This window comes from Neodiprion lecontei, chromosome 5 (genome assembly GCF_021901455.1).
Source record: "Neodiprion lecontei isolate iyNeoLeco1 chromosome 5, iyNeoLeco1.1, whole genome shotgun sequence".
Classification (NCBI taxonomy): Eukaryota; Metazoa; Arthropoda; class Insecta; order Hymenoptera; family Diprionidae; genus Neodiprion; species Neodiprion lecontei.
Window position 1 is genome coordinate 25,517,311 of NC_060264.1, and position 26,643 is coordinate 25,543,953.

At 37.7% G+C, this 26,643-nt stretch overlaps 1 protein-coding gene across 4 annotated transcripts in view; it reads right to left on the reverse strand.

The window, feature by feature from the left end:
- Positions 1-26,643, reverse strand: part of LOC107222215 (BAI1-associated protein 3) — a 110,898-nt gene that overhangs the window by 66,247 nt on the left and 18,008 nt on the right. For 3 of the 4 annotated variants that reach the window (XM_046740142.1, XM_015661485.2, XM_046740139.1), the window contains exons 2-3: positions 10,040-11,111; positions 8,086-8,327 (exon numbers count right to left, since the gene is read on the reverse strand). In XM_046740142.1, coding sequence (XP_046596098.1) covers positions 8,086-8,327; positions 10,040-10,240 — 443 coding nt within the window. In that variant the 5' untranslated portion in view covers positions 10,241-11,111. Of the gene's footprint in view, positions 1-8,085; positions 8,328-10,039; positions 11,112-16,173; positions 16,191-26,643 lie in introns of those variants that run through there. The other variant, XM_046740140.1, reaches the window with a different exon arrangement.

Here is a 26,643-nt window from a genome sequence, read left to right on the forward strand (position 1 = left end):
TTTAAAATTACGCAATTTCAAAGATCATTCAAGAATTCCAGATCCTTTAGATTTTCCCTGTTTGTGGAAATCTTGAGATAATTACTCAAAAGGAAGCGCGTTCATTAGCATGCAATACTCATTGTGCAAATCATATTATAAAATATGCTGGTATTCCTCTTGTCATTCAGAATATCAATGTCCGAGTTTTAAGCTCTGTGTCTTACTCGGTAGTAATTTATAATAAAAGATTGGCGAGGTGCCAACAACGTGCGATAACATTTCTCTTTGATTTGCAATTAATAACGACGTCCACGAATTGCAAAATTCATATACTCGAAGTAACGTAACCAATTAAAATTAACCATTTTTACAACTAAATTCCATTGACCCAAACAAAATATTGGGTTGTGTATTACACATTTACCGAATAGTTGCGAGCTTGTAAAGCTTGTAACAAAAATGTCAAATAAAATTTAAAAATCAAACGTTCCGAGTAAGTAGAAAATGGTTGAAATATTTCATCGGTGGTTTGAATAAAGGCACCTAATCCTACCCTGTTATTCATCATCAATGTAATTCCGTGTCTACGTTGTTGCAGCGACGAAGCAGAGAGCTCTATACCTGAGATATTTCCCATCAGGGAAAGTGATTAAACGACGAAGTTGAAACACATATTGAAAACCGATTATAGAGGATCGCGCAGCACGGCGCGTATATAAAGCATTATATTCGGGGGTTAGGAGGGTATAACGTGATCGCGAACAAATGAAACGCCGTCGTCGTCGAGACGATCCCAGATTCGAGAAAAGAGGGGCTCAAAGATTTATCGAAATTCTTCCCCTTTTCACGTGACGCTCAGGCCGAAAAAGCAGGGGTAGCAATTTTACGAACAACTGTTTTCCGGAGTTTCGATGCGGACGAAATGATTCGCGCTCGTACAGTGGCATCCGGGTAACTTTTAATATGCCGCCCGTTTTGCAGAGGGAATCGTAGAGCGCGGAACGAAATTCGCAGGACCACAGGATCGGAGGCGTAACGAACGGGTGATCCGAACGAGGAACGAGCTTCGATAATTTTCAAAACGTCTCTTCATTTCGCTCATCCCTTTGCAGGGGGGAAGAAGACTTTCGATGTTCGACCAAAATGGAAGGAAAGAAGAAGAAGAAGACGAAAGAAATGAAAGAAGGAAGGGGAATAAGGGAGGAAAAAGAATTTCAAACCGGTTTCTTCCTCACCCCGCAGATTGGGGGGGAGGGCTGCCTCGGGACGAGGGTGGCGTCGGGGGGCAGATTGGTTGGCTGAAAGCGTCGACATCGTTCGTTCGTTCGTCCATTTTGAAACTGCGTTAGGTCGATAGCGTGGAATGCGAAATTCGAGGTATAACTTGTTCCTACGCACACCCGAGGTGACACGCGATAAGGTTAAACCGGGAAGAAATTAGGGATCGTGTGTCTGGAGAAAAAATATTTCGAAAGTAAGAATATTATAAGGTAATTTTGATAAGACTATGTTCAGAATTTTTACAGCGGTGAAAAGTAAATGTCTGATACGCGAATTTTGATTTCAACATTTTTTTCTTTTTTTTCTTTTGTTTGTCAACGCTGACCTATCTTGTAGAACAATTATTGTACCATCATGGCATGGAATTTTGTACAAAATTTTGTTCCTCAATGAATTTTCTACAAATTTTCGTGATACGAATTTACCGGTAATTGTTAAAACATTATTTATTGGCCAAACAACGCGCTTATGGTACTCAAAAGACTTGAATGATAATTTGATATTTCACAAATGTAATTGATAACTAAGTTCAATTTATTCAGATTTTCAATTTTGAATATGTTTTTCACGGTGACGGGGAGATCGTTTAAGTAACGATCGATCCAATGAAATTTAATTTCCCATTCGAAACATTGAACTGACAATCATGTTTTATACTGCTTTGCGTATTCTTGATTCTTACATTCCCGACTGCACGTCTCTAATTCTCGAGTTTCTCAGTTTTTCTTATAAATCAAGTGAATTATGGAACGTACTGATCAAAGTACATGAACGGATCGTCCTCATCAGTCAAAAAGTATTCCTATAATGGAGATTGAAAATATCCTTCTCTCTCTGCATCATTTTTCTTTATTAATATTACCTTGCCTTTTCCCCCTTCACTGGCAGGTCTCACCGCATCGTAATCGATGTAAAATTTTATAACAGATCTTTTCGTGGATCATTAGCACGAGGCGACTTTAACGCCGGAGTTATTACGGAAGCGGAAAAACGTGAGCGAGGTGAAATACGAAGCTGAGTATCAAGTTAAAGAGATCGGGCAGGAATGGCACGAAAATATAAATGTTACGTCTATCGTCCAGCCGTAAAGAAGCTCTTATCTAATATCGGATAACCTGACGTAATGCTGTGACGGTATCGTCAGCTTGTAACCTTCAAGTCGAACAAACGTCTCGATTCTTGTATAACCATGCCTGCAAAAATTTTTAGTACCAAGTAAAAATATAAACGTCAAGTACGATGTAATAATGTATTGATCAAATTTTACTGTTGACTGTTCGTTTGATTTATGCAGTTACGCCTCTCCTGACAAATATTACGTGAAAAGTCGTAAGAAAAAGTCTTCAATTCGACAGTCTTCTGCCGAATATGAAATTCGATCATTCGTATGCTGCACTGGGAAAATATAATGCACCTTATTTACTGAGACGGTTATAAGAATCCGAATGTATATGTTATTTGGTGTAGATCGTCGACAGCGGTTTTCTGGTTTAATAGCCAATTTTTTCCTCGATATGGGCAACGAATGGCCGAGATACGTGAGCTGCATTCCAGTGCTCGATACATGGGAAAATATTAGACTTTTTACAACGAAATCCAATTCCTTTGACGTATTTTTTTACTCACGGTATATTCGCAGGCATCGAATGACGATAGAAAAACAAAATTATACAATTTGTTCAAAACTTGTCCGATTGTACAATCAATTATAACGTTATACGTAACGATGATCGCTGTGCAGCCGCGATTATTATCGCTTTGGGGTTGAAAATTTCCGTTTCGCACCAAGCGATTGGTTTCCATGGCTACCATTGCTCGCGTTAACGATGTGGGGCTCCTGTTCCAAAGCGTGGCTTGTGCGCCGTGTAGGTATGTACCTGATTGCAAGTAGAGCGCTCTAAGGCCGAGCGTAAACTGTTATTACTAGTAGTTCGCGGATGTAGCTTGCGGCGAAAGTCAACGAGGAAAGGCGTTGCACGCAGCCAGGCTTGCGGAACGCGAGTACATAAAAAAAAAAAGCGCTTGATAAATTTTTCGTCGATTTAACCGGTGATTGAAATCGATATCGGCGGTGTGCAGCCGCTGTGCACAGGGTGGATTTCATTAACTGTGTAAACAACGCCCTGCACCACATCCAGCGACGTACACTTGCATTTAATCGATACTGCGGTCGTGAATTACGTTCCTTGTCACAGCCGCCCCCGAGTCCCTCATCCGCAAATGCTGCGAGAACGCTTCGCTACGCCGCTTCGACTTTCCACCGATATTGTATAACTATGTACGGACCCGTTTTGGCAAGCACCAAGCCATGTCGCTCCCCGAGGAAGGGGCGGTTAAAAGTTAATTAATCCCCAGCCTTCAATATGCCCGTGTTATGACGCCGCAAAGTAGATATACACAGCCGTTTCTGGATACAGGTTCCGTTACCGATGTTCAATTCACGATTAGCCAAGACACACACCCTTTGCTACAATATTCAAGGGTCAGAGAGCATCCCCACTCTGACTGACTGATTTTATCGATCACAGAATTATTTCTTTGTCCAGAAATGATTCAATGATCGATAAAACCGGTTTTGGATACAGGTTCCGTTACCGACACTTATTTTATCCAAGACACAAACCCTTTTCTAGAATATTTCAAGATCGAAGGGTATCCCTACTCTGACTGACTAACTTTATCGATCGCAGAATTATTTCGTTGTCCAGAAATGATTTAACGATCGATAAAACCGGTTTTGGATCAAAAATTCCGGTACCGACACTCAATTTAGCCAAGACACAAACCTTTTTCTAGAACATTCGAATGTAGAAGGGTGACCCCACTGCAATTGACTGACTTTATCGGTCATCGGATCATTTTGTTGTCCAGAAATGATTGATAAAATCAAATAGTTAGGTTTTGTGCCTTGACTATATGAAGTGTCAGTAACAGAATCTGTACCCAGAACTCACTGTATATTTAATATACCCCGTAGCAAAAGGTAGTCGTACAATGAAGCACCAATTTTACAAGTCTTCATTGCCAGCAGCAAAGTGTCTTCGCGGTGTCTCTGTTAACGTTAATTCATTTGTAAATGCAAATTTTTAGCGTTGAGATTGGCAAAAAAAAAATTTTGATGCTTTTAGAGCTAATCCCGATTCCGTATTTAATTTATTCTTGTCAATAAAAAAGTAGGAATTCCAACGATTGTTTGGCATAAAAATTATTCCTGGCCTGACGCTAGGGAACTGAACTGTTCTTTTTACAGCGAAAGTAACTCACAATTGAAAAATCTCTAAGCATACATGTATAATCGCTCTGATAATTTTCAAAAAGTCAAGCTTACCAATTCGCAGATAAAAATAAATTCTCGAGAAGCCGATAAGTGAGCTTTCGATCCAAATGGTATCAAGTTTGACCCCCGAAATCTGAGATAAAGGGCGAGCGATTTGCTTCATTCAAATGTTCGAGGAATTGACTAAATTCGGATGTCAATTAATAAGCCGAAAGAAATAAAAGCTGAAGCATTGTAGTTTTTCACATTGAGTTTCAATCGACATATCGCTATCTGGTAGCGAATCGCTTCGATACTTTGGTTGTATCGTAAAAGAAGACATATTCCAAGCAGGTAGACCATTAAAATTTTATGTCGATATCGCATGACTGATTGGCTCTCGAGTGACGGTAGTTAATCGAGGCCTCTCATAACGTCATTTTCACAAGTCTACGACTCAGCCATTTCAGGCTCAAATCGATGCTTTACTGTGCAAGAATAGTTCCCTTGTACCCATATTTTCGATAATAAGAAATCGGTCTAGCTCCTGTATAATTTTAGCTAAAGATTTATCGTGCGAGTACAAACCACTTGACTCGGAAAGCAAACTGCTTCTCACTTATTTTGGTGAATTTCTCAGTGCGAACCTATTGGTTGGAAAAGTCGCGAACACTGTTGTGACTAAACGTCAGTTAAATTTTCCTGTCTCGGGTAGAAAGACATTTCATTTATTTACGATACGACAGTCTCGCGTGAGGACAACGTGCCGTGGGTGGCATACGTCGTGTAAGTCATGGAAAAGTTTATACCTCGCACAAAATGCTCGAAATGTGCACATTTGCTCTCACCGGGTGACAAGGAGTCTCTTTATGTCGTATTAATAATTATTTTCTGCTTCCGTTTTCCGACTGTACACAATTCCTCAGACAATTACGTTTCGAGCCTCTGAACGAAACGTGGTTAGTTTTTTTCGGATTTGGGTTACGGACCGATGTACTCGTCGTTAAAACTGTAAACGTTGTTAATTTTCACGATCGAGTCGAATGTCATAAAACTGGCGATCTCAAGTTGTAACAACAAGGGAAACTTATTTCACCACACCATTCAAGAAGATATTTCAGTATCGACAGCTGACAAGTTGGCTGTTACTCAAGCTAGAAGTGAAAAAATTGCTGTCACGTAAGCCCGTGTTGTAACTTATTGCATTGAGAAATAGTTATGGCTTCTGTAATGACGTGTAGGAGTAATTTCAAATTCATTCAGGACATGGATTTGGCCATTTGATGATGAGCTCCAAAATCCTTACTACGATCTATGTACTCTACTGTACGATGTGACCGACTTCAAAACCACATGGACGTTGTTTTACGATAAAACACTTGTATACATCGAATTAATAGTTAATTCCATTTTGACTACCAAGGCAACAGTTCCAAAGTGACATCCCATAGTCTGGAATTTGTGGCCAATTCCCCAGGAATTTCCCTTGAAACATGGCATTAAACCGAGATAGCGATGCTTACTCGAGATACGGCATTTACATTTAGAGGGTATAAATCAGGCTTACAGTCTCGTACAAGAATACTTTTTTATTCAGACTGTCGATCGAACACTTCATCAACGACTGCGACGCGGAAAGTGTTTCTCCCAACTTGACCTGACCTAGGGGTTAAGGTGCCTCGGGATTGCTCGCCTAGAGAAATGATAAAGAGAGACAAAAGCAGATCGTTTCGTCAAACGGAGGTAATAGTCCAGAGAGCGCACTTAACTGATTGAGGTTTTCGCGGCGGAAGTTGCGGCAGGAAAGACAGGATTCGAGGGTTATACCAAGGCTAAGGGTATCTGCTCCCGGCCTGAGCTTTGTCCGCGGCGCCACCAAAGACCTGGCAGTCACTCTCGGACCTTCTTCCTTCAGTATTCACGAAGCGTTGTCTACCGACGCTCTCCCGAGAAGCCGTCCATTTATCACCGCACCCCCTTTCTCAGGGGCTAATGTCATCGCACGTGGTTCTCCGCTGAACCTCTCCCCTGCACTACCTTTATTTCGCTTCTTTTCACCTTCGAGTCTCCCTTTTCATGACGCCTTATATCGTACAGCAAATTTTTAACCATTTCCGCCCACGCCGAGGGCCTTAAACGCGCTTTTTCACCCCCCAATATAGAGCGGTAAACTTTCTTTTCGCAATGTATCATGCAGATACAAGCTTGGAAAGCCGGTGTCGGTGTTATTTATGCACCGACAACTTTCTCCCGGAACTCTTCATCTCCAACTTCAAGACAGATTTCTGATTTTCAGAACAGTATTCGTGAGGCAACAAAACTATAGCTGTTCGTTTGAAATATATACCAATGGTCCACCATGCTCGTGGCGAACTGATGTGTGAAATCTCATGTTTCATAATCCACGAATTGTCAAGATTACGTAAGGATAAAGTTTCTTGATCATAGTGGAAGTTTGTATGGAAACTGACGAGTTTTGAGAAAATTTCCATCACCCGAAACGAAAAACGCGACAAATATCAATAACATTTTGAAAGCGTAGATGATAAGAGAATGCTTGTTTTTGAGAATGATTTCACTTCACGCGACTTGTTTACAATATTCCTGAAATTTCCTGGTAATATAGACATACAACAAGTATACAAAGTACAGTAACGCTCAAAATTAATATTTAACCAACTATAACCCCCTGAAAATTTATCTTTATCAGAGAGTAAACTTAATATCCTGTCATCGGTACATGCCCAGCTCTTAACATCTCCGGATGCTTTTGAACTTTATGTATTAAACCGTTTTCAGTGTCACCAGCTTTGGCTGACATGAAATATACTTGAGGCTTCATAAAAAATAACTTCAAAGGTTAGGTTGGACGAATATCTGCTATCGCGTAGACTTTACTTTCCATTACATGCCATAGATTGTCTAAATCAGGTGTACTTGTTGGAAATTGTAATGCGGTACTTCAAGCAAGAAGGTTGAGACTTCAACAATTCTTAAATTAAGGGTAGTTGAATTATCGACGAATCACGGCCCTCGACGCCACTTAGCGGTCGCAGTAGTGTTTAGAGACGCTACCTCCAGGTGGCGAAGCCTTCGCTCGCCGACGTTGGGTGAGCGTGTACCGCATGACCGAACAAATTACCAAAGTGAAATTTCAACTGGTTTGCGATTGCTTCATTGATAAAACATCGACCTACATTTTAGGGATGAATTTTTAACCCGTCAATAAAAACACCAAATTTACTTCTGAACAAAGTTTCTCCACTGTTTTTCACATCTCTTAGATATATATTCTAGCTTGTGACCTATGGTGGCGCAGTAATCGTACTCGTCACGTGGTGTATAAGAAGTGAGACTCAAGACTCAAGCTCCTCTTACAATTAAAGCAATATCGATCACGTCAAACGTCGCACATCACTCGCGTATAAAAATTCACCCCAATAAAGTAGTTCAATTTTTTGTCATTGAAATAAACCGACTGACAAGTGTCATGTCAAGATTGCACGATGGATTCCTGAAAAAATCACCAGATCGCGTGCTTCGATACAAAAGTTGCGAATACTCACTCGGAGGTTGCTTGGATGTCGAATTCCGGCCACGATGGCCTCCTGCGACAGAAAGTGAGCGGCGGACGGTCCGTCGGGGCGACGTTTCGTCTGAAGGAACCAACTCGTCGAGGAGATATGCTCCCTCCCACGGAGTTGGGATGCACGGTGAGCCCTGAGCCTGAAGTGCAATCCAGCGTTTGCCGACGCGTCGACAAAGAACGCGCGTGTGGCGAGGTGACCGTACCCGGGGGAGGAACGACCTGAAAAAGAGCCACTCTCTCAATTTCATCGGAAAAAGGACGCGAGGGATGAGAATCGAGTCCTTGTTCTCCGACGTGCGCTGTCTGAACAATTCGTAGTTGGGTCTAACCGCCAAGTTACCAATTGAGTGCCACTTGTTGCATTAAGTGTATAACCATTACAGTGGTCCTTGAAAAGGTCAATTTTCAATTTCGACCAGCTCACCCCCGCCAAATTGGTACCAAATAATCCCAAAATACTTCTCTCATTTTTTCACTTTTTATTCCAACGCTAATCCGTGCCCACAAGAGGTTAGATTTCTCCACTTGACCATTCCAGGAGCACAGGACTTGATACAGGAGGGTTTCTTGGGTCGACGATTACGAATCTGAACTCAAAATTACAATATTCAAAATGGTGGATTCAATATAGCAACATCAAGTGACTTTTGAGGTTTTGACCAACCATGTTCGATCCGCTATTTTGAATTTTCAAATTTCGAGTTCAGTTTGGTAATCAGCGACCCCAAGAACTCCCTGATACCAAATTTTATCGAAATCTGTTCGGTAGAATCGATATACCTGTGAAAGGGTTAAATGGAGAACAGGTTAGAGTGGAGATGAAAATCTGAAAAAATCAGGTCATTATTTTTGAATTATTTCAAGCCGATTTGGGTGTTGAACTGATCGAAATTAAAAAATGACCCTTTCCAGAACCACCCTGATAACCATGGTAAATAAAAGTTTGGGTTGAGTTGATCCCCATGGTCGAAGATTTTGAAATTTTAAGATCTTCGTGTATTGCTCTTCGTGTCACCAGAGTTGAAACTATTTTACAAATGACACAATTCATGTACTAATCTATCTATAGCATTTTCTATTTTTTGTGTACTTGGACGTGAATTCGTATTTTAGTATGTCAAATTTAGTGATAATCGATACGAAATATCTTATCCAATTCCGAAACACATAATGTGATTCTTAGTTTGAACCTGATGTTAATAAATTGACATTCACCCACTGAACTCGCTATCTTCGTCAACGTTTTCATTCTTTCATCATCTCGCACAAGAGTTTGAAAGTGTTGATAAAAAAAACTCCCACCTTCCCATAAAAAGCACTCAGGTGGCACAGCATGTGTAGGCGCCAATTTTTTTTTACGATGCCATAATCAGGATCCGCTGGGTGAAAAAATTCACCTATATCAGTCCGCCCTCCCTCTAAAGTGAAACTGGAGCGGGTAGAGAGTGGAACTGATGCTAAGAATACAGAGTAATCTACCAACGCTCATCGCCTCGTTTAGAAAATTTCAATATTTTTTTGCGAGAGGTTAAGGAACGCCGTCAGGCGTAAAAAAGAAGGTGGAAGAAAAAAAAGAAAAAAAAAAAAAAAATACAGAAAGACAAGAATTTCGCAGCTTGGCTGCTCCGAAGCGTTTATCGTGAAGATGAAAATTTGAGAGGCTCCGCACCTCGCGAACTGGATATTGAAGTGGGCGGATATCCGGATTGCCAGAAGAGGCGAAGAGTAGTTCGAAGGTATACGAGTCACGGTAAGTGAAGTTGGAAGAGTAATAATGTAAAAAAAAAAGAGAGAGAAAAAATAAAAAAGAAAGAAAAAGAAAAGGAAACAAGAATGAAAAGAGAATAAAGAAACCGAATAGCGAAGAGGGCAAAGGGAAAATAAAGGCGTGCGTGGCCTTGAAATAACGGGGGCGACGCGTTTTCCCTCACCTTTGGAAATCCATGGGGAATCGTCGGCTGAGTGACGGTGTTGGTGTTCGTGGTGGACGTGACGCAGCCCGTCGATCCACTTCGCCCAGGTCCACCACCCTGAGTGGAATCCTCGCGACTGAAGGAGAATCTCTTTGGGCTCAAGCTTAAGCTGGCGACGCTGTCGCTGACGTACTGCTGGAGCGAGTTGAAAAAGCTCATTTCGGAGCTTCCTTTTTTTCCTTTCTTCTTTAATTACCCTGTAGATTTTTTCCAAACCTCTTCTTATTCCGTGCCTGATTTAGACCCGCGAGATTCAATTTACGCGGGTGAGCTTTTCGACGTGCATTCGTATTGCCTCTGACCTATTTCCGTTAAATTTGCGTCATGTCAGTGGCTAGTATTTATCATCTCTGTTGAGCCGAGCCTCGACGGTTCCGTTTTATTCACAACTGTTTGATTGTCGTTGCCATTTCAGTCGGTTTTAATTCTTTCATTTTTTCAATAATTCCTCCAGTGGTTAAGCTTGGGATTTACGATCAATTCGAGACAAAAATCGAGCCGGTGATTTTGCCCAATGACATTTTTTCCTCGTCTTAAGCGTCGAATTTACGGTTATTAGCACGTGATTCAATTTGCCGCGAGTTTAATTTTTTTTTAATTAGTTTTTTGCCGTTTAAGCTGTGTAAAAGTACAAACGCGTATAATGACTCCACAAATTTACGAAAAGTATTCTTCTTTTCTTTTACGATAAAAAAAATTTTCATTTAGAAATATAAAGGTATATAATATTATTTTTCCTCTTCGGCATCACCTTTTTGACGATGCATATGTTATACAACACGATTTAAATTACACGATTATATTTGCTGCACACTATTACACAAGTATGTGATTGAAATAATTACGATTATTAACATTTTTTTTCATTAGTACAGACCTTTAATCACGCTGAAAGATAATTTACTTTAAACAGATGCGTGCGTTTAACTGTATAATTGGATACGCGTAAGTCGATTTTACGGTCATTTTGATCAGTTACCGAATTCACCTTTGGCTCCGAACAACTGGACAACAATGAATGCCCGATCATCTGGAACAGACAAATATCAGTTTAGAGCTGGAAAATAAAATCGTCGGAATATAACGAATTAATTATGCATCTACTAGCATACATTCGATCAAGAATCGCATCAAAAGTGAACGAATTTGAACTGTGTTTCAGATATTTGAAACAACTGAATTTATAACATTCACATTTAGTTGCGTCAAGGATACGAATTTCAACTTCGTCTTGTCGTCTTCGTGCAATTATATTCAAGAGTTTTCTCAGGCAGATCAATTACGACTTAACGGTGCCCAAACATTTCTTCAGGCTAATTTGTTATGATTTATTAATACCCGAGAGTTCTCTCGAGTACTTAGGTCTTATAATTTATAAATCGCAAACACTTTTCAACCTGTTTGTACAACTACTTCTTCAGTAATTGTTGACTGCTTGTCAATATCAAGAAATTTGTTCCTTATAAATATCTTCCGTGTAACAATTCTTCAAGATTTTGGTCGTTGTTTGTTTGTTTTTTTTTTTTTTATTATTATTATTTTCGGTAGTAGAATGAAAAATTGCCGAATGAATCATATCGTCAACATATTTTCACAGAAAATGAAAAATATGAGAATAAGACAGATTTTGCATCCTCGAGCAAGAATATCATGTATATGTATAGGAAAGATTTTTGTTGTCAATTAGTTTAAATAGTTACATACGCCAAGATTATCACGTCGTTATGAGTGAGAAAAAAAAACTTATTTCCAAGTGCTTCGCGTTTTTAGTTGGCGAGCAATCACGTTAGGAAATGGAGTAAAATCCACGTATGAAATGAACTTTGCTGTTGCAGTGAACGAGGTGAATAAAATCTCAACAACAACAACAAAACGAAAGCATTTGGAAAGAAAATAATAGGGAAACGTGAATCGTTGAGGCGTGAAAGAGACGGGAATCTGTTTGTTCTCTGCGGAGTAAAAAGAATAATTGCTTCCACCGTTTAGAAAGCCCTGAAAAGCTTGGCTGACTTCGTGCGGTCGACCTGCACGAGTATTCACTCAGAAGTTACGCCAAGCAATTAGTGCCCGGGTTCCAATCTCTCTGTTAAATCATTTGAAAAGAAAAACTCGAGCTGAGAACGAAACTAAAAGGATAACCGTAAACTAAAAAAATTTATACTACAGAAATGTAGATTTTTGGCAAAAAAACTTTAAAAATTGCCGTCAAACTGAAGACGATTATTTTCATACGTGTATAAGTGAGAAAAAACAGATGATCAAAGGTTCAGAATTTCAGGATGAGCTTAAGGTATATTTTTCTGTCGGAATGAAAATTTCCGAAATTTTTAAAGATTACAATCACAGTTTCGGTACTGTAAAAACTTCTTTGAAGTATCTGCAAACGTAATTAGATTCCGAGTTCCTCGGACCTCCAGGTCTGACGGATTTCAAAAGATTTGTACGAGATTTCGAAGACTTCCAAAGATTCGTGAAATTTAAGCTCCGCAGTATTTGACGGTACCTCGTCAGATTTGAAAGCCTTTACTGTAGATGTTACAACGATTCTTAGGTCTTAACGCTACTTCACGACGATTCTGACGGTTGTCGTGTAAACGCGAAAATACTCCAAGGTCTTGACAAACGTCGTATCGGAGATTGGTAGTGATCGACCAATTACGATTGAGAAATTATCCGTGTTATTAACACGGATTCTATGAAATTTTCGCGCGCGATCGACCCAAACGATCGATAATACAAAGACGGTAATAAATTTCTTCATTATTTTCCTGAAATACCTTGGAATCCTTGAAATTGAATGAAAGGCGAAACAAGTCGCATGGATGTGAGGTGACACTAACGAAAAGCGGCATTATAGGTGTTGAAAGAGTGCGAGATCGAAGGGGTTTGCCGGGAGTAAGCAGACGGGGAACAAATTAGTTTCCGAACAAATATTGACTGGTCGACAAGCCCGGGTAACTTAGTTGCCGGGTTTACTAGTACTCTCCTTTGGGTGAACCACCTTTCCTCCCTTTCTCTGCTCTCAGACATCGCACTTATATGCTCGTAGGTGGGAACCGCAACGAGACTTCAAAGTCCGAAGCGGCACGAGAGACGCCCTCCGGCTTCTCCTGCACTCCAGCTTTTGTAAACACCCTGCGACAAATTCTAGAGGACATTCTACGAGGTTTACTACGAGTCACGTGTTGCATCGAATGAGGAGAAAACGATTAGACGGCTGAGACAAAAAAAAAAGTGTGGGGTGGAAAAGATGGGAAAGACGACCAAAAAGTCGACGAGACGAAATCCCGAAAGTCAAATTAACGACGGTTTGAAACTTGGAAGGATCGCGAATACGGAAATTTCACTTTTAAAGAAATAAAAATTGACAACGCAAAAAACTTATGATTAATTTATAAAAAAATTTCTTTTTGAGAACAGGCAAGAATACGAAGTTAAATTGCGAAAATTCCGAACAATCAAAAAGTCGACTTTTCAAATGTCGGACTCCTGCCTTTTGCGACAATTTACTAGTCTGAGTTTGTCAATAAGGACTGAACAAAGACTCGAAAGGTTAAAAATCCTGAAACCCACCAAGCAGAATGGACAGAATATCGGAAGGCTGCAAAACTTCAGAAATTAATTTATTCTCTCCAACGATACCGAAACGTTTCTGCATAATGAATATTCGCTACACCTAAAACTCGTAATATTCTTCCAATATAAACTCTTACGTCTGAATTTTTTATACTTCGTTTGTCAAAACATTCAATTATGCTAAAAGTTCACCTTCCTGAGCTTGTGCATCAATTCCGTATCATCATTACCGTCTGAATTTTGCCAAAATTGAAATTCCTACTATTATTTCAAAGGAGTTTCGAAGGTGTTTCGGCTTCTCAGATATATTCCCTTCTCTGAATAAAATATGTCAACATAATCACTCAAATTCTAAAAATTTCACATTTTCATTACGAGACATCTCTGCTCCTAAATTCCGACGACTATTTATAATGGATTTTGAATTATTGGATTTAGAATGGATTTGCGTATTTATAATGGAGTAAAAAAAAAAAAAAAAAAAACACAAGGTTGATCGTCGGACCGACGGTGAATAATCGCGGCGGTGAAACGTATCCGTCCGTGTCGAAAAACAGCGGTCAAAAATAACGAGTGTATAAAAATATGCGAACCCTTTTGTTCGCCGAGCAGTGATACGTGGCATAACACCTGTGAATTTTTATCAGCGATAAAGCGAAAATCCCACATCCATCCTCGTTTCGAGGGTCGAATCTGACACCGAACAAAATCGTCGTGTGAAAAATTGATACGAAAAAAGGGTAACAAAAAAAAAAAAATAAATAAACACCCCACAGTCCCGTCCTTCATTTCCGAGCTTATTCAAAAGTCTGCAGGAATCGGTTCGTTGCTTTTCACCGCGGGTGCAGCAGCCGACTTTCATCCGGTGTTGCGCAGTTTTCTTTTTTTTATTTTCATTTTTCCCTTCTCCGTTTTCCCGGTTCTCGGATCGTCGATTCGCGGCTGGATTACTCGGCTCGTTCGAAAGTTCGAACCTCTGCAGCAGTCCAAAGCCAACGAAAATGCTTCGGGAAACGTACGGAAGACGGTGGAACTCGAATAAACTGGCAAGGATTACGCTCACGCTTCGTGGGAAAACCTTATTTGCAAATAGCTGTTTCTCGCTTCCTGCATTTTGCGAGGCGAGCGAAATAAGACGAAACATCTTCACGCCGTTTTTCTACGGAATCCCCTGTTTATTTCCTACAAAATACGGAAATTTTTCTGCCTGCTATCATTTTCCAGGTAATCGATGACTTGGAGACTTTTTTTTTTTCCCCTCGATTTGCAAACATTTTACGCGTATAATTATGAGCATTTCACTAGGGATGTTTTATTTCGTTGCGTTGAAATTGTTTTAAATGTATCATGAGGTTTTTTCATAGTTTAAATCGAACTTTGATATCGGTGCCGAAAAATATGTATATGAAAGTTGCTAATTTCATACGTACAAGTAGTTTCGAAATTCAACATTCAGTTACAGAATTTGAATTTGCAAAGAATCAAAAGAAAAAATTTCACCCCAATCTCAGTACGAGATACAGAATTCAATTCTCGAACACTTCCATAATTCATCGAAATAATTGAATGTGAAGAACTTCTAAGCATTTGCAAATTTAAGAACTTGGGCTATAAATCAAACCGATTTTCAAACTTGTTTTTTTCGGGTATTAGAAAGATAAGGCCAGATTTTTACGCACAGTTAGTACAAGGTTTTATCGTTTTCAGGTAATTCTAAATTGAAAAATATCAATTGACAAAAAATTGTAACTATGTTTTTCAAAACAGCGTGGATCGATCTCAAAATCTATTCGTACGGTTGTCTTGAAGTTCAAATAAATCTTTGATTATAACATTTTCCATGAAATGACCGGATCATTTGGAAAAATTTTTATTTATTTTGCAATTCGATTACCGTCGAAAATAAGAATTTTTCTATCACCGCGTGACCATTTTAACAGTAATCAAACTTTTTCAAAAGTATTCGGCAATTTTCTAAAAAATGGTATTATTAAGGATCCGTCCAAGTTTCAAGACAATCGGACGAATAGATTTTCGGATTCGCTTCACACCGTTTTGAAAAACAGTTCATTGTCACTTGACATGTTCCAAAAAAAAAAAAAAAAAAAAAATGTAATTTCCTGAAACCTTTTACTTAACTGTGTGTCAATGTGTGTTAAAACCCAAAACTTGCACTTCTAAACCTACGTCAAAAAAAGTATTGAAAATCAAAGTCTATTTTCCCGCTGCAAGCTGAAAGTATTGAAATGTTTTTGTCGTAGCTGATACTTAATTTCCTGATGTCCGTCGGCACTTGTAAGAACTCCGAGAGATAAAAAATGAATGATAAAAAAAGATGTATTTCACACCGCACAGGTTCAATAAAAAGGTTCTGACAACCAGACCAAGTTTCAAAATCAGTCGAATCGAATTCCGCACCGCCGCCTCAATTTTCTCTTCTTTCCAATTACCCCTCGCAATATTGAACTCTCATACCGGCGATTGTCGTTCCCCAAACTCAATTATCACTTCCTTACAATTAGTTTCGTCTCTCCATCGAGATTGGCTTTCGTGCTCCTCCTTTCCGTTTTCCGCACCAAGAGCTTTGGCTCCTTCGGTTCAATTCCTTCCTCTTCGGTTAGAAAACAGCACAGCGAAGATCCAAGGAACACGCAATGATCAAAGTTACCGAACCGGTCGATAAATCAGTAATAAATAAGCTTCCATATTTATTGCTGTTCGTTTTTCCTTCCCACGTTCTTATCAAAAATTGAAAAATGGATTAAACAATTATCTTGACGTCGAAAACTAATTTTTATCACCCGACGCATATTCTCAAAAAATTATTCGACGATTGGTACGGAAATTTGGTGACGTGTTGAGGTATATTGATGAAAAAATGTTGAACTTCTGGAACTGAAAATTTCAATCAACGACGAGTCATTGAATTTCAGAAAAAATATTAATTTAACCTACCAAATATTCTCCCATATTTTTTATGACCATAATTTGTAACGAGGAAATATCTCAGCTGACTTAGAATTGGAAGAGTTATGAAAGGGTTGGATTGGAAATAGAACGAAATTCATTGATTTATATCTTAATCGTGTTTGTGTTTTAAAAATTGTCACGATTCTCGTTAAATTTTGAAATATATATATATACATGCATATAATACGTTATATATATATAATTGTTTCTATCATCATAACCGATCCAGATTCGGACGTTATTTGCAACAATTGACTCTGAACTACGATTTTGAAATTCTTTGAAAATCAGGGACGAATTATTCCTGGATTTTCTTAAACATTTCATCGCAATCACGTGCTGTTTACATCGCCAAATGTAAGAATATATAACCTACATATCGGGTTCAAATTTCTCCCGAATATTTAATACCCTTCATCGACTCGGTCTCGTTCACCTTGACGTATGCGATGGGATTACAAACTTCGCTGGAACTTTCGAACGACTCCCTCAATTAACTTTATCATTTAAGAAGCTCGAAATAAATACTTCCACTTAACAACTGTCGTAATTTTTACACGTAACGATTAATATGAGCACTTTTATTTCCACTCTTATTTCTAATTTGATAACTGTATTTTTTCGTAAATCTCTTACTTACTTTCTGATACGATTGTTGTCAAAAATTTAAAACGATATACTGAATTTTCGTGAACACTGCCTCGTTATTTATAAATGATTAGTTAGATTCTTTATATTTTACTAACGCTGGAAATATTTTCCATTCAATGTTTCTTCTTCTGGCAGAATAGAGAAATCAAGTTGACGGTCAAATCGCTGTACGTTTTACTACTCGGAAAACTTCAATTTCTGTGCATCGAAAAAGTATGAAAAATCAACTAAATACAAAAAAACAAGAAAGAGATTAAATATAAATCCGTGAATCTTATGATGTCAAATAATTTCAGTCCACTGTCGAATAAACAACAAGAATATAGCGCAATGGATAATTTATTTTGCCAAGATCAATTCTTTCATGGTAAATAACGTAAAAATATAATTGAGAAAAGTTATGAATACTGATTCTTCAGTTTCATGAATTGAACGTTTGAAAGGGAAGTAAAAGAACAGTACAATATACGAGAGGAGAAGTGAAAAAAAAAATAATAATAATAATCTTATACATCCGCTTATGAAATAAATTTCTCTAGACTTTGCAGAGCTGAAAATTACATTGTGGATTAATAACTGCCTCAAAGAATATTAAAATAGAGTGAAAAATAATTCGAATAAAAATGCTATGAGAAATGTAATCTTTGATAAAATACAGAGATAAGGTCTTCACGTTTATCAATAAATCGTAATAAAAAATTTGCAAAATATTTAAACAGCTCGGCATGGACTCGTTTGATGTATAAATCAAGCGAACAGTTACCGCAGATGTTAGAAAATAATTTCACGTTGAATAAAAGGCGAATGTCGAGTCTTACATAAATATAAAAGGGCAGCATAACCGCTCGCTTCGAATGTTTTAATAAGCCGTGGTTCAAGCATGGAAACCATAATAACACGAGCAGCTCTTTGTCTAAGACGTTGTACTTAACCGGAAATTCCGGGCTTGTAATAAGAGCAGCGTGGTTATCGTTAGGGTCCTTTTACTTCTACTTCTTCTTCGTAGAAGGTGGAAAGTAATATCAGGCTCTCGACCTACACGAAAAGGATTTCCCCCAGATACGTATTTTTCAAATCATTTCATTCACAAGAATACGGGATTTCGCTGATTTTTAGCTATATTTTAACCTACTTGGGATTCATTTTTTTTTTTCACACACATAGCGAGTGTTTTAACAATTATTCACTATTTCTACTAAAATTCGTTGTAATCTCTCTTTCCTGAATTTAAGAGGTCAACGGATGCCGTTCGTCGTGAGAAGTCAGACCACTTTTTTAACAGTAACGAATCTGTAAATTTTTTTGCTAAGAAAGAAGAAGAGATCTAATGTTATAAAATCGTGACAATTATTACTCAAATAATCCCGCATTTATAGCAGTACAATGGAATCTCGATTAGCCGGGGAGGACGAGACCAGGAACAAACCGGAATTATGAAATCCACCGATAATCCGAACACGGAATATTACGTAATTGCTGAATTTTAAAAACCGGTTTTTAACGACTCTGCAAGTGACCGTATCAGTTGATACGAATAAAAATGTGTTATTCATGGTGCGTTTCGATGATGGTTTGAGGGTTGTAGGGTATCATTCGATGTGTATATTCAATACCCAAATTAAGTAGACAAATAAAAACGATGCTTTGACCAACGATTCGAGTGGTCGTAAAAATATATAGATAGAAAAAGATGCCAAGGTTATAGACTTAAAATTTTTTCTAGGTAAAATAATTAATTTAACTTTGTCGGTATTTTCTGCAAGCTTGACAAGGAGGTCGGGCATACTTTTGAAATATTATTTTTCCAATCAAAAAGTGCGGAGGTCGAGCAAGAAGCTTTCAGCAATGAAGAAGCTCGCGTAATTATAGTGCAACTACCTTTTCTGTGCTTGTGGTTAATAATCGCAAAGCTGCTGCATTCTAAGACGAGATCGTTCGTTCAATTTGAACTTAATTAGTACACGAGAAAATGTCATTTTAAATACATTTTACCTTTTATATTTTATTTATTTCTATTCTTCTTGCCTCTTCGGTTATAATATTGTGCGATTTTCCATCTACCGATTAGAAAGAATTACCGAAACGAACGGAGACAAAGAAAAATTATGAAATCGTGAAAAATATTTTGCTTTTCAGAGAGAAAATTTTTCCAAATACTTCTGTTTTCAGAAGAGACGGACGCATTGCATGAAAAAAAAAAAATATCGTACTTCTGCTCAGTTCGTTTCTGCGGACGAAAATTCAGCTCGTTATTTTATTCGAAAAATTATATACAGTTTGCTGACGAACCACTGCACAGGAATGTTTCGTCTATCCGACTCAAACAAATGAATTAATTGAGAAATGGAATGAATCGATTCTCTAGAACTTACATCGAATAAATTTTCAACATCTCACTTAATATGTTCTACATTTTTTTTTAACTCTACCAAAGAATAAGTTTGTTATTCTTAACCCGTGTCAACGATTTTTCAACTAATGATTTTGGGATTAACTGAACAGCTGAGAAAAAATTCAGTTCTGGAACTAGGTGAAAACAATTGATTTAGAATAAAATCGACTCATGATAATTCATTCAACAAAATGAATATCAAATTTCATTTCATAGAATACTTACAACAGACGATTCTTTCAATTAAATTCGACGTAACACAATTTAGTCAAGGTTTTTTTTTTTTTTTTTTTTTGAAATTTTCTATCGTCGTAATTTTTTCATTGTACGACTGATTTACTCTTTTGCGCTGATCCGAAAATTCACATCACACAAAGTAGAAAGAAAGAAAGAAAAAAAAAATAAAATAAATAAATAAACTAATGGAATGGAACGCAAGCCCCCGTGATTAAAATTTGTTAATTATATAACCGAACGCCTGTTGTCAAACTGTATTGTCATCCTTATTTGTACTTGACTATCAATGACAAGCAATTCTGTGCAATTTTTATACACTGCATAAAACAGAAGCTCAACAAGTCGTCCACTGATTTATTCGTTATCTATAGATATTCGTATATGTATACCCGAGTACACGAGCTATAAATGTACATTGGAGTTTATTTGCTTGTTTGTGACGTACTAATTGACGATTCACCGAAGACCGCGTACCGATATTCGAAATAGAGCCACCGAGTAAGCAGCATCGCTAATTAACGGGGTTCAGCGAGAAGCCGTCAAAGTCGCCTGACTGCGTTGCAAACTAGTTTAATCAACGAATTTCAGCTGTATGCTGATAACTATTAAATTACCTACCGCTAGCTGCTGTACTTGTTCGTTATTGGTACGCGAATTGCGGCTCCGATGTCGATTGAATTATGCTCAGCTCGCGTGAAACGTGAAGATCGGAGGAAAAAATTCACACTTTATACGCTTACACGCGCATTGAATTTAATTTATCACGAAACATCGTACGCCTTACACTCCTTATCAAAATTCGAAACAACATGTTTTTTAAAAAGCTCAATTTTTGCGATCGGAGTATCGATGGATTATGGGTGAGTATTCGTGAGGTTGACTTTTTCGACATTTTTACGAGCGATTTCATTTGCAAGCACATTTATTTCATTGCGTAATTAATCGTGACGTCACAAGATTCGATTATCATATTTCAAAAAATTAGTTCGTCTTTTCTTGATCTGAAAAAATCACGGGCTATCTTATTGTTGAGGCAGAAAAAATTTTCTCGGTTTTATCGATCGAACTGGAAAAATAATGATACACGATAAGAGTGGAAGAAAAATTGGCTAATAATTATTTTAACGATATTCACGCTTTCGTATATTTTTAGATTTATGACCCTGATTGTGAACATGTGTAAAATGTGTAATTAATTGTTTCACGTAATCTATGTTTACATCAGACGAATGAGTAAACGTATAACGGCATACATATAAATAATCAATCGATACTGAATCTCATTAGCGTTACGAGAATATCATGTCGGTGTAATTTCTAAAGAAAATTTTTACCCAAACTGACGAACGATGCCCTAAGCATTGGAAAATTGGTTCCAGTTTTTGGATACCTACTAATTGTAAGTTAAAGAGTACATTTTTTTGGTAGTTTTCACTTCAACGTACTTGATACAAGGCTTGTGCAACTGAGGTGCTTTTTGGGGACCAGTGTACGCAAGATGCTCGAAGTTGAATGGCTCGAATCACGTATAGGCATCGGGTTTCGATGAGGATTTACGTTTTCTTTCTCTGCGGGCTTTCTCTCTTCGTTTTATTTCATTTCTCTGTCTTTTTTTTTTTTCTCCTCCTACTTCATTGTAGGTATCGGCACGTGGCGAGCAGCCCGATAAATCCCTGTTCTCAAAGACTTAGAGAACTGGCAATCTTCATCGAACATCAATTAACCGCGGGCATCCAATTTCTTTGAAACGGTGGGGAAAAATCGAGGAATAAAAAACCGAGGATCGAAGGTGGAATTCAAGCAGCCGCATCTGAATGATAATTAAACGGAACGCGAGAGCGTTTCCAAGGTTTAGAATTTCCGAGAGGGATGAAAAAGGAATAAGAAACAAATTACATCACAATCGATAAATTCACGGCCATTTTTTAACCCAACATTCATCAGCAGAATTCACGGGCCTCCCGTTTTTTCGTAATTCAATAATTCTTCAAAATATACATTACTAGGAATTTCGATTGGAATCAAAATCATTCCATTTCTGTTTATGCGAAACAGAAAGGAGAATGAAAAAAAGACACTCGTCGAATGACAGTTTCAATTTTATAACTTCGGAAAAAACGGCGTAAATCTAAAATTGGTAAGAATTTATTCTTCGCTAAAACAAATTTCTCCGATTTAGTACCGACTCAAATGTCGATTCAATTTTTCCACGGATACTTGGTATTATTTTGAAAATTGTTCAACATTTTTCGTTAATAAAAATCGTCAGTCAGGTTAGGTATGATTTTGTAAAGTGGCTTCAACTCCTACCGAAGACGAAAACAAAATTCCCATTGAACCGTATTAGATAAATTTTGTCTGTCAAAAAAACTACGTAGGAAGATATTAGAAGCACACGTGTTTCGAAGGATACGAAAACGGACAATTCATATAACTATTGAAAAAGGATTTCGAGATCCATTATCCTCCAATTTATGCTGGTGGGAAAACTTTTCGCAGCTAACCTGAAAATCTGGAAAGCGAAAAGAAAGTTTCGGCAGAGGTCAAGTTCTGCTCGGATCAAGTTATGAAAGCAATCTCGCGGTATTATATGTTATATGTACAAGTCACAAGTCAGACCAGTTATACGATCCTAAAATAAAAGGAATGAAGCATTCAAATCAATGGATCGTGAGATATTTGATGATGATAATAATAACGACGGCTGTGGACTGAAATAAATTCTTTTGCAAACTTGGGCAGTGAAATACAAAAATCACGGTGTTTAGAAAATAAAATGTTAAACTACCACTGAAAATTACCTTTATTATTATTATTATTACTTTATCAATCGGAATCTTGACATTTGCTCTTAGGTGAAGCTGAAATATTTTTATAATTGCTCTGCATTGCACGATCTGCCCATTGTCATCATCCGACCAATTTCCACATTCTTTTCCTCGTGCGAAGAGAAAGTACGTCTTCGCAGTTTAGGGTTACATCCCTCTGTTACTGAAGACGACGTTTACCGTCAAAGGACCAGAAGGTCGTGAGGTTTCAGGTTGATCGTTAAAACTCAGTATTGCAATTGTAAACTTCCTTTGCAGCTCAGATTGGTTTGGATCGAGGAAAACAGACCCGTATCGTATTAACGAAACGAATTCCAGTGGAAGAAGAACTTGGCGTTGAAGAAAAAGCATACGATTGCGTTTCTGACTCGTTTCTGTTTTTTTTTTTGTCAAGATTACATTCGTTTCTAGAATTTAAATGAAATGTTTTATCGACTGTGCCACAGTTTTACCGACTATGCCACTGTTTTATCGACCATATCACTGTTTTATCAAAAGAGATAAATTTTCCATATTCTGTATCCTTGTACGGCTGTTACTTGAAACTTTCATTGAATGAAGTGTGCCACGTGAAAGAAAGAAAATGTTCATCTGTTGATTTATATGTGACTCAGCCACTGATTTGAGGGAAAATAAAGGTCTTCGGAAAATAATAAGGACATGTCTGAACCGGGTATCCTACCAATTTGTCAAAGTTGGCCAAAGGCGATCCCGCTCGAACGGAGATGAAGAATCGTTCGTAATATGCCGTGATAAAATCTGAAACTGGAAGTATGAGGATAAAAAATAAGCCGTTCTCGCAAAATAATAACGGGCCATTTAAAAAAAACCGAACCCCCGAGCATCGTAACCCGCAGATCCCTGCAGTAAATCCATCGTTTATCTTAAAAGATTCTTATTAAATCTCATCGCGTTGTGCAGTGTAGAGTTGAGTGCTCGTTTTAACGAGACTGACGGGGTTGAGAGCTTCGCTCTTGCAGCTTTAAGCAGACTCACGGACTGCGCGCGAGAGTGAGAGAGGAAAATAGAGAGGAGGGAAGAGGGCGCGATGATAATCTACGAAGCTAAGCTCGAAGCACGCCTTAACGATGCCCATTAAGATAGTGACGACTGGGAAAAGTTGAACCGAACCCTGAAGCCGCCCCCGTTTTAGCGATTCCACCCAATCCAGCTCACCCGCTGAACGTGGGAAGTTGACGTGATGAATTTCCGAATTTAATTTAAGCTACAAATAACTCGGCACGCGGAGAAAAGTTCGCTCTGCCTTCGTTCCTCCACCTCTGACTTTTCCCTGGGTCAGTCGGTTATTCTTTCAATCCATTTCTCAATTAGCCGCTCTGATAATGAAACGGGGTGAAGGTCTTGTCACTTTATTTCAGATTAATTTGGTCCGGTATTTTCATGCCTGGACCTAATTTCAAATTCCATCAATTTTGTCGGGGAGATAATGTTGATCAGGTTGCATGAAATAATTTATCGAGTCGCTGAATCTTATATCTATGGTCATATGATGTTCTCGACGAAATTGAAATGACTTTTCGTTTCACTGTAGATCTCACGTTTCGTATATTTATACCATCGTATTCTTCTGAAACGTGTCCAATGATAATTCACGAAGCTGTTAGTCTCTCGCAAAAACGATGCCAAAGCTTGATTTAGGAAAATCTGCTGTTCGGTTTCAATAGTAGTAAATGATTTTGGTCATTTCGGATCAACTTAGGGATTCACGATAACTTGTTGAGGAATTTTACCGTCCAGAAAATTAATGTACAATCGTTATACCTATATTTTTACCGTGCCGAGATCGATAGTCGCAGAAAATCCGGGCGGGTTGTTTATTCATAACGAGAAATGAAGTTTTCCTTTTATGAAGACATGGACGACAGGGTTTTATCGACTTCATGACAATTCCCAAATACAAGGTTCAAACACGTGCTCCATTCAAACAGAACTGGAATCATATTCTTAATTTGAAGAAGAATGAAAAATATCACGATGAATAAGAGAAGGAAGAAAGGAAGGAGCAGGAAAGACAACATAGTCTGAACCAGCTGACTGTCGATCTTGAGACGCTTCTTTGACTCGAGAGGGTACAAAAGAAATCCAAGGAGGAAAACGTCGGGATTCCCGCGAATACTGCCATAACGATTTCTATCAAATTAAAAATGAAGAAAAATTGCTGGATTTGACATTGACACAAAGAAGAAGAAAGCATTTTTTAGCTACGCAAAAAACATGTAAGAAATATGTAAAATTGTTGTGCGATACAAAAAGTGTAACTCTGAAAGTAGAAGTCCAGGCATATCTGTTTTTGTCTTGAAAAATTTTCATTGGAACCGATTTCGGCACTTTCGATAAAATTCAGATTTTTGATCTTTAGACGACAAAACTGTGCAAGGAAACAAAAAATTGAGAATCTCTCTTCAAATTCCACCTTGAATTGCCAGTAATCGTGGATAATCGCATAACAAATCAATCACATTCGGATTTCCCGTTTATTAGTGACGAATATTGGAAAAGTTCAAAGTTTAGAAAAAATTGTATTTCATAAAATCACATTTTGCTAGTTTTTCGAACGAAGAGCTAGAATTTACAGAAATATCACCTTGTCAATTACACTACGACGTACCAATTATTGGAGAGAGAAAAAATCGAAGGCTCGAGTTCCGTTTTCTGGTTGAGTGAAGCTAAAATACGCTATATATATAACTGCATCGCTAAGCGCATAAGTACTCTAATTACACGAGCACACCGGGATTTGAATCCAATTTCAAACTAGTCCGGATGAACTGGTGCGATTCGTGGCCATCCTAATGCCGCACAAATCTGTTCATCCACCACCACACGCCGTAAATTATACATCTGCCGATGTAACGGTGCATTCATGCATACGCGGCATTCCACGGCATCTCAATCAAGATTCTACGTAAATGTTTCAGATTGGCTTTATAATTTTCCGTATGAAAGTGCATGACGAAAAACGAAATCGCAATTTTTTAAAAGTATTCTCCAACCCAGTGTGTCTAAAGTATGATTTAAAAACTTGAAACAAGAACCACACTTTCTAAAATTTGAAAAAATTCAGAAAAATCATACGAAATATAACAACATTTTTGATACCTATCGGAAGATGGTGATTTCATAACCTCGATACATAAATAAGAAGATTAGAAAAATACAAAATTATCGTTATTCTATTTTATTTTTAAGTGTTCATTCTTAATAATAATAATTATACAATGTTTACATACAATTACATAATTTTGCTTTTTATTTTCCTTATTCATCTTTTGGAGTTATGAAATCTCCATATTTGAATAGGTGTCAACATTTTTTTTAATTTTATAAGATGTTTAAAATTTTTTCAGATTTTAGAAAGTGGGAGTTTTATAACTACATTATAAATTAAATTAGTATGAGAGCACGCAGGTTCCCGAACGAAATATTTACACTGCGATAAGCTCACGTGTTACGTAAAATTTCCAAACTTCAGGAACGTAATTGTTTAAAATAGTAAGTTAATTCTACGATACAGCCATTGCAAATTTTTGTAAAATTCTCTGAGAGTTTGTACAGGGTGTCTACTTTTTTCGGTGACCGGGAAATCACGAAATTCAAGGTTTTTTCAGAATCAAAATAAAGGATATTTTCATAACCTTTCGAAAGATCCACAACTAGAACACAAACTTTAGCAGTACACGCAATAAATATAACAATATGTTCCGTACATAACAAAAAAAAAAAAAATCGATCTATGTATACACGAGACTCAAAATTAAAAAGAATGCAAACGAGTATCAATAATTCATATAATATCGCTGAAATTTGAGTTACTAATTAACCTAAATATAAAATGTTCAGGCTCGTTAGTAAAATTTCATGACATTTCCTGACTTTTCAAGGGTCGC